This window comes from Carassius auratus, unplaced genomic scaffold, assembly GCF_003368295.1.
Source record: "Carassius auratus strain Wakin unplaced genomic scaffold, ASM336829v1 scaf_tig00005214, whole genome shotgun sequence".
NCBI lineage: Eukaryota > Metazoa > Chordata > Actinopteri > Cypriniformes > Cyprinidae > Carassius > Carassius auratus.
The window spans coordinates 1919821-1935366 of NW_020523638.1; the positions used below are offsets into that span (position 1 = coordinate 1919821).

A 15546-nucleotide genomic window follows, 5' to 3' on the forward strand; every position below is an offset into this window, starting at 1 on the left:
GTAAAATAGCATGTAGTGAACTTAAGTTTGACCTCCTTAATTTGTCAAGAAGTAAAGGTTAATTATCTTTTTTTCTTACTGATATATTGTTTAAAAGGAACAAAAATGTGAAATTGTCAGTTTCAAGCACCATTTCACTTTTGAGAGTAACCATATTTCAAAGACGGTATAATTATGCAATTACATATAATGTACTTAAAACATACACACTATGTTCAACTTTAGTTGAATACTTGCACCACATTTAAAAAGCATATTAATTTATATTCCACATCTTACCAAAATAAGTCTGTTTGGTTTAAATGATAAAATAATAGATAGACTGTTTTAAAATAATTTACTAGGAACTGTGTGAACTTTAGGAGAACTTGCTTTATATTCACTAAAATTCACATTGATATCCATTAATTACCAACTAGGGTTGCTTTTTTTCTTGCTAAATAAATAAGAAATTGTAAAGAATGTTGGTAATCAGACAGTTTGGTGACCCCTGACTGAAAAACACACTAAGACAACAATTAGTTTTATATATAATTTGTATGATTCACACCTTTTATGAACAGGGAATTAATTAGGGCTTAAAACTTTTACAAACTTTACAGGAGGTCCAAAACCTCACCAACAGTTGATTAGATATTTTATCAAAATACATCATGTACCATCAGTGGATTCAAATGCTTTATGCTGCCAGATGGCGTAGTTACAGGCTCTGCCAGCAGGGACTAACTGAACCATTCTAACCAGCCAGAACTTGACCCTTTACATGTGACTGATGAACATACTCCGCCTGCCCCTAGTGAGAGGCAGACAGATGCACATGTCATGCCTGAGAAAAAAGGGCAGTCTATAAATGAAGAACAGGATTCTGTGTTATACTTCATGCTGAAATGAAATGCTCCCCCCTGCTGATGATGCTGGAAAATGAGAAAACGTGATTATAAAAGATGTGTTAATTACAGCCAGAGATCCATCAGTCATTCTCCTTCTCTGTGCCGCTGATTATTCCTCCCCTAGTCAGCTCAGCTTGAAGTGCCCTTCACAGATCACAGACTCCACCTCCATTCACAACACGCTCCCTATACATCCATCTCACCACTGATAGAGACACATTCAACTTTAACTGGCAGGGAGACTGAACAGAAACAGATAGGGAAAAAAATGTAATTTATCCGAATACTAGAAAACATGTCAGGAAAAGAAAAAGGCGCGATCATGTCAGACAGGATACGGAAAAAGAGAAAGGCCTCGGGCGATGAGAGAGGATGTGATTGATATGATGCTGCTGATAAAAGAGAGACGCGGAACAGCGGAGGAGGAGAAACGCGGATTAGAAATGTTTTACACACTTCGTTCAGTATGGTTGTTTTCATTAGGCTTAGAGCAGGACATCAATAATCTTAACACTCACAGCAGGAACTGTAATTGTGTAGACACGGTGCAACTGGTGCGTATTCAATACATTTAGAAAACAAAAGCAGAGTAACTAATAACGAGTGCGACAGTTGTTTTAAAAAAGTAGTTCTGGTGAAGTTAAGTAGTTGTCTTATTTAGGACTCTGATGACTGAGAAACTAGCAGGAGTTGCACCAAAAATAAATTTTGGGAGTGAACCAGTCTTTTAATGCTACATCAAATTAGAACATACATTAGAACCTGGTGAGACATGTTCCTGGGACAACAAAGATGTTGTCCCTGGAACAACATTGTGATTAACCAATCAGATTTAAAGAACCAGTTTATAGATTTTGTGAAGTTTACGCTTAAAATCACTGTTTGTTGCTTGTACATCAGTGTCATTCATCTATCATTTCCTCTAATTTTAGGGATTACTCATGGTTAGGGTTAGGTTTAGGTATAGGGAAATGGTAAAGAATATATTTTTGGAATAAAAAGTTGTTCCAGGGTCAACAAAATATGTTGACCTAGGAACACATCTATAACTCAGCAAAATCAGGACGTGCTACATCAAATGCCTTTTTTTTTAATCTATGGAACCCAAAGGCAGATGTTTGGCCGGATGTTCAAGCTGCTCCATACTTCGAATGAGGACGATTAAAGTAGACCATACGTCTTGATGCTGTATTTATAAGTCTACTGAAACCATATGATAGCTTTGAGTGAGAAACAGACTGAAGTCATTTTTTTTATTAAATGTGCTGTCTGCAACTTATATTCCAAAATGACTTGCATAATGCAATTAACAGCAAATATGCAAAATATGCACATACTGTGTGGACACATTTGGATTTGTTCAAACTTGGCATGACATGAAGACATGTCATGCCAAGTTTGACAGCATTACTTGTTATCTGTCTCAAAACTGTCACTCACGCAAAGCTATGTTATGGCTTTTACTACACTGGAAAAAAAGTGGGAAATTTTCAATTGCTAGTAAATTTCACAAATAGTTTCAAACGAACAGCAAGTAACACGCAATAAAATGTTACATTTTAAAGTAGAAAGACTAAAATTGTATTTTCCTGTAAAAACATACTCTAATAATCTTTAATTTGCTAAATAAACTTAAACATTACAGTGTATTTACATTTTTTTTTTCTTTTGTACAGTAAGTCTGTGCCTGTCCCCATTCCATCCCTGTGGAAAAAAAAGTGTAGCATGAACATTCGTTCAAACATAATTCTTTGTGTTCCACAGAAGAGGCCCTGTCCACACAAGCATGGTTATTTTTTTTTAACCGCAAGTTTTTCTACAGTTTGGCCATTCGTTCACATGCCAATGCAGCACCGGTCTCCAATCCTGCTCCTGAAGAACTACCATCCTGTAGACCTTACTTTCAAGCTGCTGCTACACAACTGCCTGTAATTGAAGTAGCTTAATTAGTTGCTTCAGGTGTGTTTGATTGGGGTTGGAGCTGAATATTGTATCAAATTGATTAAAGTAAACCAAATAATTTAAAATTAAGACGGTTATCCATTATTCATTGATCTACTCCATATTGCAAGCCTCTGGGCGACTATTTCTGGCATGCCAGACCATCTCCTCGTACTTGAACAAGGAAATATCGAAATCTCAAAAACTGCTAGCCAAACTTGCATTCAAATGATATATTTAATATCAACGAATAAATCTGACATGAACTCATGTCTCATAATTGTTTCCCCACTTAGCTTTAAAAAAAAGCATATATTTCAGGTTGGTAAATCCAACATGTATGTGCAGTCCCAAGTGCTTGTCTCAGGATAAGTGAACCATCCTGCTTGGAATATTTACAGGTTAGTGCCAGTGAAATACTCTTGAGTAATGACCGTTAAACTGTATATATGACTGTTTTCTCGTTTTCAATGGCAACATGATGGTGCTAATGTTATGTCTCTTTTAGGACTCTGCACTCTGGAATTTGGATTACAAACCAGTACTGTATATGGGCGTGAAATATTGATTTTGAGTTGAAATTGTTTGTTAGGATGCAATAAGCAGCATAATATCCATTCAGCTAGTCATAAGTCTAAGGCCCTTAATCACACTGCCTGGAAATATTTTCTGATGGCGACTGTACATCATCCCTTACATAATCTGTCTTATAACAAACTGGAATCATTTTCATTTTTCATTTATTATTATTTTTTTATTTTATTTTATTTTTTTATTTGAAGAGTTCAGATGCAAAAGCCTCTAAATACCATCTGAAATTTTCATCTAAAATTAGGATTTTTTTCAGGCTCCTATATTTATATTCAGTTATTTCACTTTAATAGCCTGGAAAAGGACCTGCACATTGCCATTAAAGTAAAATGACTCAACCTAGGCATAGGTGCTTGATAAAAATCCTCATTATTTCAGATGGCACTTAGAAGCTTTTGCATCTGAACTCTTCATATATTATTTTATTTAATTAAAATCTACAATTTGGATAAAGTAAATAAAATGGGACAGCATTTGCTCTTTTTAATAAAATGGGACAGCAGTCGTTTTTTCTTAGTTAAACTCGAAATGAGTCAATAACACTTTTTTTTATCTTTTCTTTAATTGGTTTCAAGTGCAGAATCTTCTCTTTCCTGTCTGGATCTGAAACATCTGACGCTGTTAATGATTTTCACTAAAGACTGATAGTTTCCCATTAATAAAACTAAGAAGAAAATACCATTGAGCACTTGCAAGAGTTATCTATTGTTGGTTAATTAGACAATAATTGGCATTTGTGTAGTAAAAGGTTACAATATTTCGGCTTGAAGGATTGCAGTGAAAATGTCACACTGACATGTAGTACAACCATTATAGAATTCATTTGGCCTTTTTCAAGCAAGACAGTTATCATATGCTGCAAAAATATTGGCATCTTCGGACTGCCCTTCTTTCCCAATGTTTGAGCTATTGTAGCGAATTAGTCTGGAATTGATTGTCTTAATGTTTTGGAATTTATAATTGATTTAATTTCTTACACCCAGAAAATTTCCACGGTCAAAAATGACTGGAGCCGAGCTTCCTTTAGTACTTTAATAAGGTTCCTATCTCAGTTGAAACAGATTGTTTTGGATGCTTCAAGCAACAAAAGGTTATAACTGAGATTCGGGAAATATAATATAATTTAAACAGAGCCTTGAGGAACTGTGTAATTGATTAAGTTAGGCAGTTCTGGGCCGAATAACATGTTTACTGCTCGTGCTGAGGAAAAGGTTTTGTGACATTCTTTACCAACAAAAAAACGACTGAAACACAAATGTCAAACTTGGTGACCCAGGGTCTCTTGGTGAATAATTTAAATATATACAGAATCTAGCGAGCGATACACTGTCCAGAAATGAAACTCATAGGGCATCAAAATCCAAACCATTTATGTGCACTTTATTTACAATGATTCATGAATATTACAATCCTTAATCTACATGTCACCATCTGCATACAGTCCTGTAGCCTCATAAGTGAGTGCAGAGCCTTAGCAAGCCTGGAAATATATATATATTTTTTTTACCTACAAAAGGTGCTAAAATAAAATAATTTAAAAATAAATGAAGAGAATAGAGAACATAATATAAATGAACATACAAAAATGATTTGATTCATCTTGTTAAAATGTCAAATTTTGACTGCTGTTTGCATTGTCCTACCACTGGCATGTCAAACCAAAATAATGCTAGACATCCTTTGTTATGTAATGGCTGATGTATTGTGTTCAGTAAGGTTTATGTAGCAGTTGTTCCCTGGCTCGTACTCGTCTCTATTACAAAGGCAAAAGGGTGAGTTCAGTTCGCACACATTGATTTGACTACGCCACTTCCTTCAAAGCACTGTCGTTTAGACGCTCCATGTAGTTTCGTAGTTCCTTGGAGTCACCAAGCTCGACATCCTGACACACCCACTTAATGTCATTGTCGGGATCGACTCCCAGATTTTCTTTAGCCGGACTAACACTTTCCACTGGGATGGTGGTGAATGTAGTAAACTTCACACGTTTCCTTTTGGTCGTTGGTGAATCACCTTTGCTGTCTTTCCCGGTGCAGACTGTAGTGGTTTCGGCTCCTCTGTGCACCTGGCCTTGAACGTTCTTCTGCAAAGAACCGCCGTTAAGAAGGTGGCTTCCTTCTTCTAACCCTCCTAAGCTGGAGTCCATAATGGTGATGGGCTCATCTGTCTGCGGAGACAAACTTACATGGCTCTCCAGAAATTCGGCATCATTTCCCAGCCACACCCAGTCGTGGGCATGGTTCAAGCTCTCCTGGCCCTCAATCGACATCTCTTTGTGCCTGTACTTGAGAGTGTATGAGATGCAATTGATGAGGAAAACCAGAATCGCTAAACAGAAGACACCTAACAAAGCGTACATTCCAATTTCAAGGTCGGTAAGTCCATGAGATATTTGAAAGTCGTCCTCATCCACGTTATGTCCTCTGGGAAGGTCCACTTGAGCGGGGAAGTCTGAAAAGTCAATGGGAATTCCGGGCAACCGGCTCCCATCATCTGAGAGCTTATCTCCACCTGGTCTTCTGATGATTGCTGTTTTGGTTGTGGTGGTGATTCTTCTCATGATACTGTCCTCCATGTCTGAGATGGAGCTTCCATAATAGTGGTTGTCCATTCCTGTCCTATCTGGGAGAGATGGGTTCTGTCTGCGGTCTCCTGGTCTGTTGTTCATGTCATCTCCATCCTGGCTGAAGTCGCTGGGTCTCAAGGCGCTTTCACTACGACCAAACTTCACACGGATGTTGCAGTTTCCAGCCGCCAGGACGCTTCGACGCTTAAATTTCTGACACACTTCAGATACTGTCATTTCCACGTGCACCAGCAAACCTTGACCCTCGGCATGGGCAGAAATCACTGGCCACCGGCCTGCTGCATCTTGACGTACAGACACCACATCCTCATCCAGAGAAGTAGCAGTTAAAATAAAGTGCTCTGGGTTGTATAGGTCCAGGGGAGCCATGGAGCCATCACTGAATTGCAGCCATGCACTAATCAGTGCCTCCTACAGTGCGCAAAGAGAAAAACAAAAGATAGGTTTGACTGCATCAGCAATAAATGCATGATATTTATACCATATCACCTATTGCAGGTGTGTCCAATCCTGCTTCCGGTCACTGTGCTTTCCATTAGGTCATTAAAAGCAGAAAAATACACAACAAACAGAAAAATGATGAAATTGTACAAATATCCCAAAAGCCATATGCTTTAATTTTTTTTTAAATATCTTTAGTCTGGACTTAAAAATATTAAGAGAACAAGCTTGTCTAATATATAGTGGCAAGACATTCCAAAGCCTGGGGGCAGCAATAAAGAAAGCACAATCTTGCCTGCACTTGAGCCTTGACTTAGAGGTAAACAATAGATTCCGGTTGGAAGACCGAAGGGATCTAGTTGGTTGATAATCAGTCAATAACTCACAGAGATAGGAAGGGGACAACCCATTTAGAGATTTATAAACAAGGAGAGAAATTTTAAAATCCACTCTAAAACAAACTGGCGACCAGTAAAATAGTGTAAAATAGGAGTATAATATGTTCCCCCTTTTTTTTTTTTACCCCACACAAGAGTTGAGCCACAGCATTTTGAACAAGCTGCAAAAGGAATAAAGCTGCCTGGCTAATCCCAAAATAAAGTGAGTTACATTAGTCCAGCATAGATTAAGTAAAAATGTGATTACCTTTTCAAATTCTTTAAAAGAAAAAAAATAAGGCTTAGCTTTAGAAAACAAACGCAGCTGAAAAAAAGCAAGCTTTGAAAACTTAATTTATTTGACGGTCAAACTTTAACCATCATCAAAAATGAAACCAGGTTTTTACCCATGATTTCAAACACAGATACATCCCTCCCAAATCCAGTTTCTGGGAATTTGAAAATTCACTAAAAACTATATGGATAAAAAACTATCATTTCAGTTTTCTTTTCATTAAAGATTTAAAAAATTAAGGAAAGCCAAGCCTTTACATCTACCAAACATGCCATAAGAGACCCAAAACCCACAGACTTGTGTTTGACAAGCAAATAAACCTGGGTGTCATCAGCATAACCATGTTTTCTAAAAATCGATCTAAGAGAAAGCATATAGAGAGAAAAAAGCAAAGGAGCCAAAATAGAACCCTGGGGAACCCCACAGTCATCCAGATTCCGTCTTCTGAAATCAATGACATACTAAATATCTGCTAAAGAAAACATCTGTTGTGACATTTTTTTTTCTTCCAGAACCCCATGTGGTGACACACATGTAAAAATATTTCTAGCATAAAAGTCACTAAAACCAAAAATATAAGGAACAAAATCACAATGTGTGTTCATGTTTTTTTTCACAAGTGCCATTCTGCAAGATGGAGATTAATATTGTTACGAATGTTACGAATGACAAGTCTATTAAATCATTTTTCAAAAAAAAAAAAAAAAACCTAAAAACAAAAAAATAGTTTCATTACCAATAACAGATGTTTATGTACAGTGGATTGCATCAATTATTAAAGTTATATACTAATGGTGTTTAAGTGGCTACTCATTAGGTCTACTGTATGGTATTGTAATGTGTATGTAGTCAGTAAACAATGAGTTAGCTCCCTTATTTAGGTGGAGCCCATGTGTAACTGTGTTTTTCTTTACTAATTTCCACTAATTTTTAGTAATCCTCTAATGTATGCCATGAGATCAGAGTGGTCTCTGCTCTATATGGTGGGTCAGAAGGAGTTAGGTTAAAAGATATGGAGAAAACACAGTGCTACAATAGATATGGTGCTGCATATAGGGATTTGGAACACACAAGCATCTTAAGCTCTTCATTTACCAAGACATCAATGCTCGCTGTCCATGAATAACATGCTACAAATCTTTCTACAGGGGAGGGGAAACTCCCAAAGCACTCTAATCATGCACTGAGACAGCAAATAAGGGAGATCACAATGATATCTGTAATACTTTAAAAGCATACTGTAAGCTCCAGAGGGATTTTGCAGTGTGTTTATATATTCTGCATTTGCAATGTACTTTAAATAGTTGATTTTTGTTGTCTTTGAAATAACTGATGTAAAAAAAAGAAAAGAAAAATACTTTTCTGGTGGCACTATTGGAAGATAGACTTATTTGGTATTTATGAGTGCAAAGATCTATGTCAATGCTTTAATCATCAGATTATCAATGGAGATTCCTATGCTGACATTTGCTGTTTTTTTATTAAATGTGCTGTCTGCAACTTATATTCCAAAATGACTTGCATAATGCAATTAACAGCAAATATGCAAAATATGCACATACTGTGTGGACACATTTGGATTTGAGAGAGGTATTTGAGCTTAAATATTTGTATAGTGCATTTCCTACATGCCGTCGTTTCCATTTTTTTTTTTTTTTTTTTTTTTACAAAATTAGTTTAGGCCTGGCGTTTTTGATAAATGTTGCTTATAATGAATGTCACTATAATTGACGTATAATTTAGCCAGAAACCTAAGGTGCTTAATATCAGGAACACTATTTGTGTGATGCACTACTGTTTATTGCTGTCTGTGTAGAGTATTCGAAATAAGTCATTTGTGAGGCTCCATTTAAGCTATGGACATTTTACATGGTGCACACCATCTGCGAGTTCCCAATTCATTTTCAATAGGAGACACATGGCAAATCACAGATCAGGGACGACGCTGCACACCATGAAAGATAACCGTTACAGCTTGTTGCTCACATGTGTAGAAATGTGGCTTTACACATGAGATGGGAGGACCACAAGAAAAGCTTATGGATCAATGCATACAGTGTAAAATATAATTTAGGATGCTACCTTTGTAGGAAATAGGCAGGTTTTGAAACAGTTTTAGTTATAATTGTGCATAAAGATGAGTAAGAATACTATTTTCTTTGTTTGAAAAATGTGCTTGAAATTAATATTTCCATAAAAAACATCTTTGGTACTTAATATGTATTGTCATATTAAGTTCCACAAGAATAAACGGACTATTAAAGCCTCTGAGATACACAAACACATGTATCTTGCTTAATTGAAAAGATTGCATTAACAACATTGCGCTTGTGCTAAACTGAAATGTGTGTCATATTGATTAAGACTGTCAACTAGAAGATAATTATACTGAGTCCAGGTACGGAGGCACTGCACACTCACCACCTCCTCCGAGTCCATTAATAAAGCCATAATTAAGCATGGCAGATGTAACCATGGGCAACCATATTACTTTCATCCCTGGGTTATACATCACACTTGTGAAACAAATGACCAATGTAAAAAAAAAAACACTCTTTAATAGGCTGTTATAGAAAGAGGGAATTGCTGTGGGTTTGAGACGTGTCGTTATGTAATGGCCTACTATCAGTGAATGCAAGTGGAGCATTTTTGTGAAAGTATTTTCCAGAGAAAAGCACCCCGTTTTTCCAAGAGAGTAAAGCTGACTGAATCTTACAATGAAAACATATTGCTAATCATTATATTCTGATTAATTAATGGCATTGTGTGTTTCAGTGTTGACTCCCTATTAAAAAAATACAGACAGTATTTAACATCTATATTAATTAAGTGCAAAATAACTGAAATCTCAATCTACAATATATTAATCTAAAATTCTTAGATCACAAAGAAAATAAGAATCGCTATATGTTTCTCAACTAATTATTCATTGAATTACTTGGTTGTGTTGATGTGAAAAACTTTATCAATGGTCTGATTTTAATAAGTATTTTCCCAGGTCGATATTTAAATGTTTATGTAAATAAAAATGTTTAACACTCTTTTACTAAACTACATGATAACAGCATTAAAGAGGAAATAAACACTTGAGATTGTGTTGAGTTAACAGGCAATTCTACATACCGATACAAAAATGTATGGGTTTTAAAATAAGTTTTACATTAATATTTGTAATTTTTATTAATATTAAATGTAATATTTTACATTTAACAAAAGCTCCTGTCCTGGCCATCATATCACTCTGGTTCATCTCGGTACATGTTATTTTTATTTGAGAGGTCGATTAAAAGGGCTTATCTCTGTAGCTTTGTTGGCAACAATAATTGGGTCTTCAGCAGAAATCAAAGACATTTTTCTAAAATTTGTTGGCGTTCTATATGAACAATTTTTCTTTTATAAATTCATATTTGTGTGGCAGTAAACAGCACTCTGAATCTGAGAACACATTTAACTCTTGCTTTGCAAATGCTTCTAGCTTGTGCTGTACTTGTAGCGTCTATAATGATATTTAAACGCATTGGTTGTTGAGGGAAAAGGTGAATATTCTGGTTTTGAGTTGTGACATTACCTGTTTAGGATTGCTGAGCACTTCCTGTGTGGTTGCCGTGGCACTTATGGCTCGGTTACTTCCTGTGCTGAGCTGCAGGTTGAGTGTGAGACCACTGACCAACTGCAGGCCCAGTTCAGTGATGGTGACTCGATCATCCACAACCCTCACCGTTTTCTCTGCTAGGATGGAGTCTGACAGTGGGGACAGAACCTAGAGCAGAGTATACACACAAAAGCACTTTATTAAATACAAGCATCATAGGCAATCTGGGCTGGTGGAGACAGCACTGCCTACAGGGATTACCTCCAATTACAGGGAGAAATATCAAAAACACAGAGCTGTAAACCCTGTCTAGTGATTGATGCAATAAAAGGTGTTACAGACAGTCTCCTGCCTGCCCACACTTTCACTGCACACAAGCACATATTAGATATCTGGTCTCAAAGCAGACAGGAAAAGCAAAATAAATCCAGTTGACTTACACCTCCTCAGACACATTTACACTGCAATATCAGCCCACTTTACTGAAGAAAAGTGGGCTGCGGAAAAGGTAGTGTCTCAGTTTTGGTTGTGTTCAGCCTTGCAGAAAGGGTACACTGGGAGTACAATGATAAAGTGACAGTACTTGATATACAGTGAATCGATGACAAAGAAGTGAGAAGTGAGAAGAAAAACCTAGCTTAAAAAACAAGACAAGTTGTTAGAAATGTGGCCTTTTTATTGTCGGATTCATGAGGTTTTGTAAATTTCTATATGAAAAGTTTAAATTTAAAGGTATAGTTCACCCCAAACTTTATGCAAAATTTCTCCCCTTCAGGTCATCTATGATGTAGATGAGTTTGTTTCTCCATTGGAACAGATTGGAGAAATTTAGCATTACATCAGTTACTCACCAATGAATCCTCTGTAGTGAATGGGTGCCATCAAAATTATTGTTTGAACAGCTTTGGAAGCTGAATCAGGAAAGAAAATTAAAAAGGCTTGCTCCTCCCTGATATCATTCCCTATTTTGTTTTTCTCCATGCATTTTAGTCACACCACATGCATTTTAATTGGCAGACAAACAGTTTTCAAACATTGAAACTATATATATACCTGAATGCTGGTCATGCCTGTGTCCTTGCCCTCCAAAACCCGTCCCTCTCTTAGCCTGGCGATCCGTGGATCCTCTACTTTCAGGAAGTCCCAGACTAACTCTGTAATGTCCACCTGCCAATCACTGCCAAGCATGTGGGCCACCTGACCTCGCGTCTCTGAGGATTCAGCCACAAAGTGTGTGAGCACACGCACCATGGCCCTCTGGTACTGTAGAGTACATGTCTTTCCTCTCCGCTCTTCATCATCGTCATCTTCACTGTCCCGCGTTGACCTGGGAATGGAAAGGATACAATCTTGAATCTTTTCATTTATTAAACTCTTCAAAGGTTTCATGATTTTTTTTTTCTTTTTTAAAAATATCTTATATACACTCTTAAATTAAGCTTTATTAGGCGGATGCACCCAATCAAGGGAAACCAATTAAACATATCAGTTTTATCTGCGACTGAGTGACATTTACAGCCAAAGCTGGTAATACAATAAAGCATTTGCTTTCATTCAGGACTGATCATCTAGGTTTGATGCTAGGGGTCAATGGATCAAGGTAAAGAGATTCACAAAGAATACTTAATATTTGAAGACAGAGCTTAAGGTGCTTTAGTAATCAGTCAAAATTGCTTCATGAATGTTTATTTACACCCATGCGCATAAACCTAGGTGAAAAATTAAAGTAAAGGTCATAGCGCTCTAGATGATTTTTGAGTGGAACAGCAAAAACATAAAATCACTGGAAGAAAAGCTCCATGCTGTGATCAAACATTGAAAAGAGAGGCATGTGTATAGTAACAGAGTACAAAATACTTTATTACCTATTATTAGAAGTACAGTTTTCCAATATTTCTACTTGATTTGAGTTTAAATATCTGTTGAGCTTTTACTCGAGGACATTTTGAAGAGAAAATTAAACTGATACATTTCTTCAGACCATTACTGAAAGTGACTGCAGTAACCTAGATGATGATGATGTTGTTCATTGTTAATTCAAGATTCCCAATTAACAAACCCCTTATTGCAAAGTCTTCATGATTAAAAGTATGCTTGTGTTGTTCTTATATTATATTAAATCTAATACATAGCACTTGGTTTTATATTTTATTATGTACTGTAAATGGAAGTGGAAGAGAGCACTGTTCATTCACTTCCTCCCTACAACTCCTGCCAACACCAAGACTCAAACCAGCAGCTTTCTGGTAACTAGTTCAGCACTCGAACCGATAGGCTACAGCTAACAGTTAGAGAGTTTTTATTAAGTTGTTAATATTATATTCTATTTTATGTTTTTGTATTTGTAAACCTATGTTAAATTTATATTTTCTGTTTTAGTCATTTGTGCTGTGTTTGCCATTTGTATTTTTATTATTTTACTTTTGTAATATGTCTATATATATATATATATATATATATATATATATATATATATATATATATATATATATATATATATATATATATATATATATATACTTTTTTTAGTTAATTAAGTTTACATTTTTTACTTCAACAACAAAAAAAAATAGCTAAAGTAAGTAAGTTAAAGTTTTTATTTCAGTTAATGTTCATTTCAAGCAATGGAATTTAAAGTAGATTTGCACTGAACAAAATTATATAGGTAACACTTTTGTTTTTGCCCCCATTTTTCATGAGCTGAACTCAAAGATCTAACTTTTTCTTTGTACACAAAAGGCTTTCTATCAAATATTGTACACAGTTTTGTCTAAATCTGTTTTAGTGAGCACTTCTCCTTTGCTGAGATAATCCATCCATCTCATCTCACAGGTGTGGCATATTAAGATGCTGATTAGACAGCATGATTACTGTACAAGGGTCCGGAAATCAACCAGTGCCTGGTGTGACCACCATTTGCCTCATGCAGTCAAACACATCTCATTCTCATAGAGTTGATCAGGTTGTTGATTGTGGCCTGTTTAATGTTGGTACACTCCTCTTCAATGGCTTTGTGAAGTTGCTGGATATTGGCAGGAACTGAAACACGCTGCCATATACACAGATCTAGAGCATTAAAAACATGCTCATAGGGGGACATGTCCGGTGAGGATGCTGGCCATGCAAGAACTGAATGTTTCCAGCTTCCAGGAATTTGAAGGATCTTGTCACGGTATCTTGATAAAATGCACTGGTGTTCATTGATAATAACATACGCCTGCCCATATCATAACCCCACTGCCACCATGGGCCACTTGATCCACAATGTTGACATCAGCAAACCACCCACCCACACAACGCCATATACGCTGTCTGCCATCTGCCCTGTACAGAGAAAACTGGGATTCATCCGTGAAGAGAAGACCTCTCCAAACTGCCATACGCCAACGGATGTGAGCATTTGCCCATTCAAGTCGGTTATAGGTCAGTCAAGTTGAGACCCCGATGAGGACGACAAGCATGCAGATGAGCTTCCCTGAGACCGTTTATGACAGTTTGTGCAGAAATTCTTTGGATATGCAAACCGATTGTTGGAGCAGCTGTCCGAGAGGCTGGTCTCAGACGATCTTGGAGGTGAAGATGCTGGATGTGGAGGTCCTGAGCTGGTGTGGTTACACGTGGTCTGTGGATGTGAGGCTGGTTGGATGTACTGCAAAATTCTCTGTAACGCTTTTGGAGATGGCTTATGGTACAAAAATATCATTCAATTAATGGGCAAAGGCTCTGGTGGACATTCCTGCAGTCAGCATGCACGCTGCCTCTAAACTTGTGACATTTGTGGAATTGTGCTGTGTGATAAAACTGCACATTTTAGAGTGGCATTTTAAGGTGTACTCACACTAGGCACGGTTGCCATGAACCGGGCCCGAGTACGATTGTCCCCCCTCCCCACTCCCCCTCTGGCCTGCACTCACATATAGGGTTTCAGCATTCGTGACGGAGCACGCTTACGTCATTATGGTGCGATGGTTTCGGGATAAACAGGAAGAGCGGCGCTCTCTGAATACAATGGAGTCCATCGCTCTGTTTTCTTTGTGGATAATTTTGTGTTGTTTGGTCCACGGTGGTCCACAGCCCTCTCACAGCCTGTTGTTAAACAGATGTGTCGCCTTAGTGGCGTGAAAATTTTCACGTAATCGTGCTGCTCGTATGAGGATGTTTGCAAGGTACAGCAAGGACTTTGCAGTTTTTATGCGTTTTGCACCTCTGCCGTAGACCAAAGTGACCTTTTTCCTGCCATGTTGGTTTTGGAGCATCGCAATACCGTGACGCAACGCATCCTTTTCCGTGCTCCGCCACGGTTAGCGCTCACACTGCGTGCGAACCGCGCCCGAGTCCAACTGAACCGTGCTCTGGCCCACCTCTTCCAAGCGGGCCAGGGCCGGCTAATCGAGCAGCGCCCGGGCATGGTTCGGAGCACTCACACTAGTCAAACGAACCGTGCTTTGGTGGTCAAACGCACTCGGGCACGGTTCAAACTGGCTAGTGTAAGTACACCCTTAATGTGGCCATCCTAAGGCACACTTATAACACACTGCAATAATCATGCTGTCTAATCAGTATCTTGATATGCCACACCTGTGTGGTGGATGGATTATCTCAGCAAAGGAGAAGTGCTCGCTAACACTGATTTAGATTTGTGAACAATAATTGAGAAAATAGGTCTTTTGTGTACATAGGAAAAAGTCTTAGATCTTGGAGTTCAGCTCATGAAAAATGGGGACAAAAACAAAAAAAAAAAGTGTTGCGTTTATAATTTTGTTCAGTGTACTTAACGATAATAACCCTGATGTGCCGAACAATTATATATTTGACCACACTTTATGGGAATA

The 15546-nt window shown here is 37.4% G+C and overlaps 1 protein-coding gene across 1 annotated transcript in view; it reads right to left on the bottom strand.

Annotated features, from left to right (window-relative positions):
• Window positions 1-4802: 4802 nt before the first annotated feature.
• The window catches only part of LOC113070746 (transmembrane protein 132C-like), a 196396-nt gene continuing 185652 nt past the window's right edge, over window positions 4803-15546 (bottom strand). Inside the window, exons 7-9 of the mRNA XM_026244168.1 lie at window positions 11768-12041; window positions 10691-10882; window positions 4803-6420 (exon numbers count right to left, since the gene is read on the bottom strand). Of these exons, the coding sequence (XP_026099953.1) occupies window positions 5224-6420; window positions 10691-10882; window positions 11768-12041 (1663 nt within the window). The 3' untranslated portion in view covers window positions 4803-5223. The remainder of the gene's footprint in view (window positions 6421-10690; window positions 10883-11767; window positions 12042-15546) is intronic.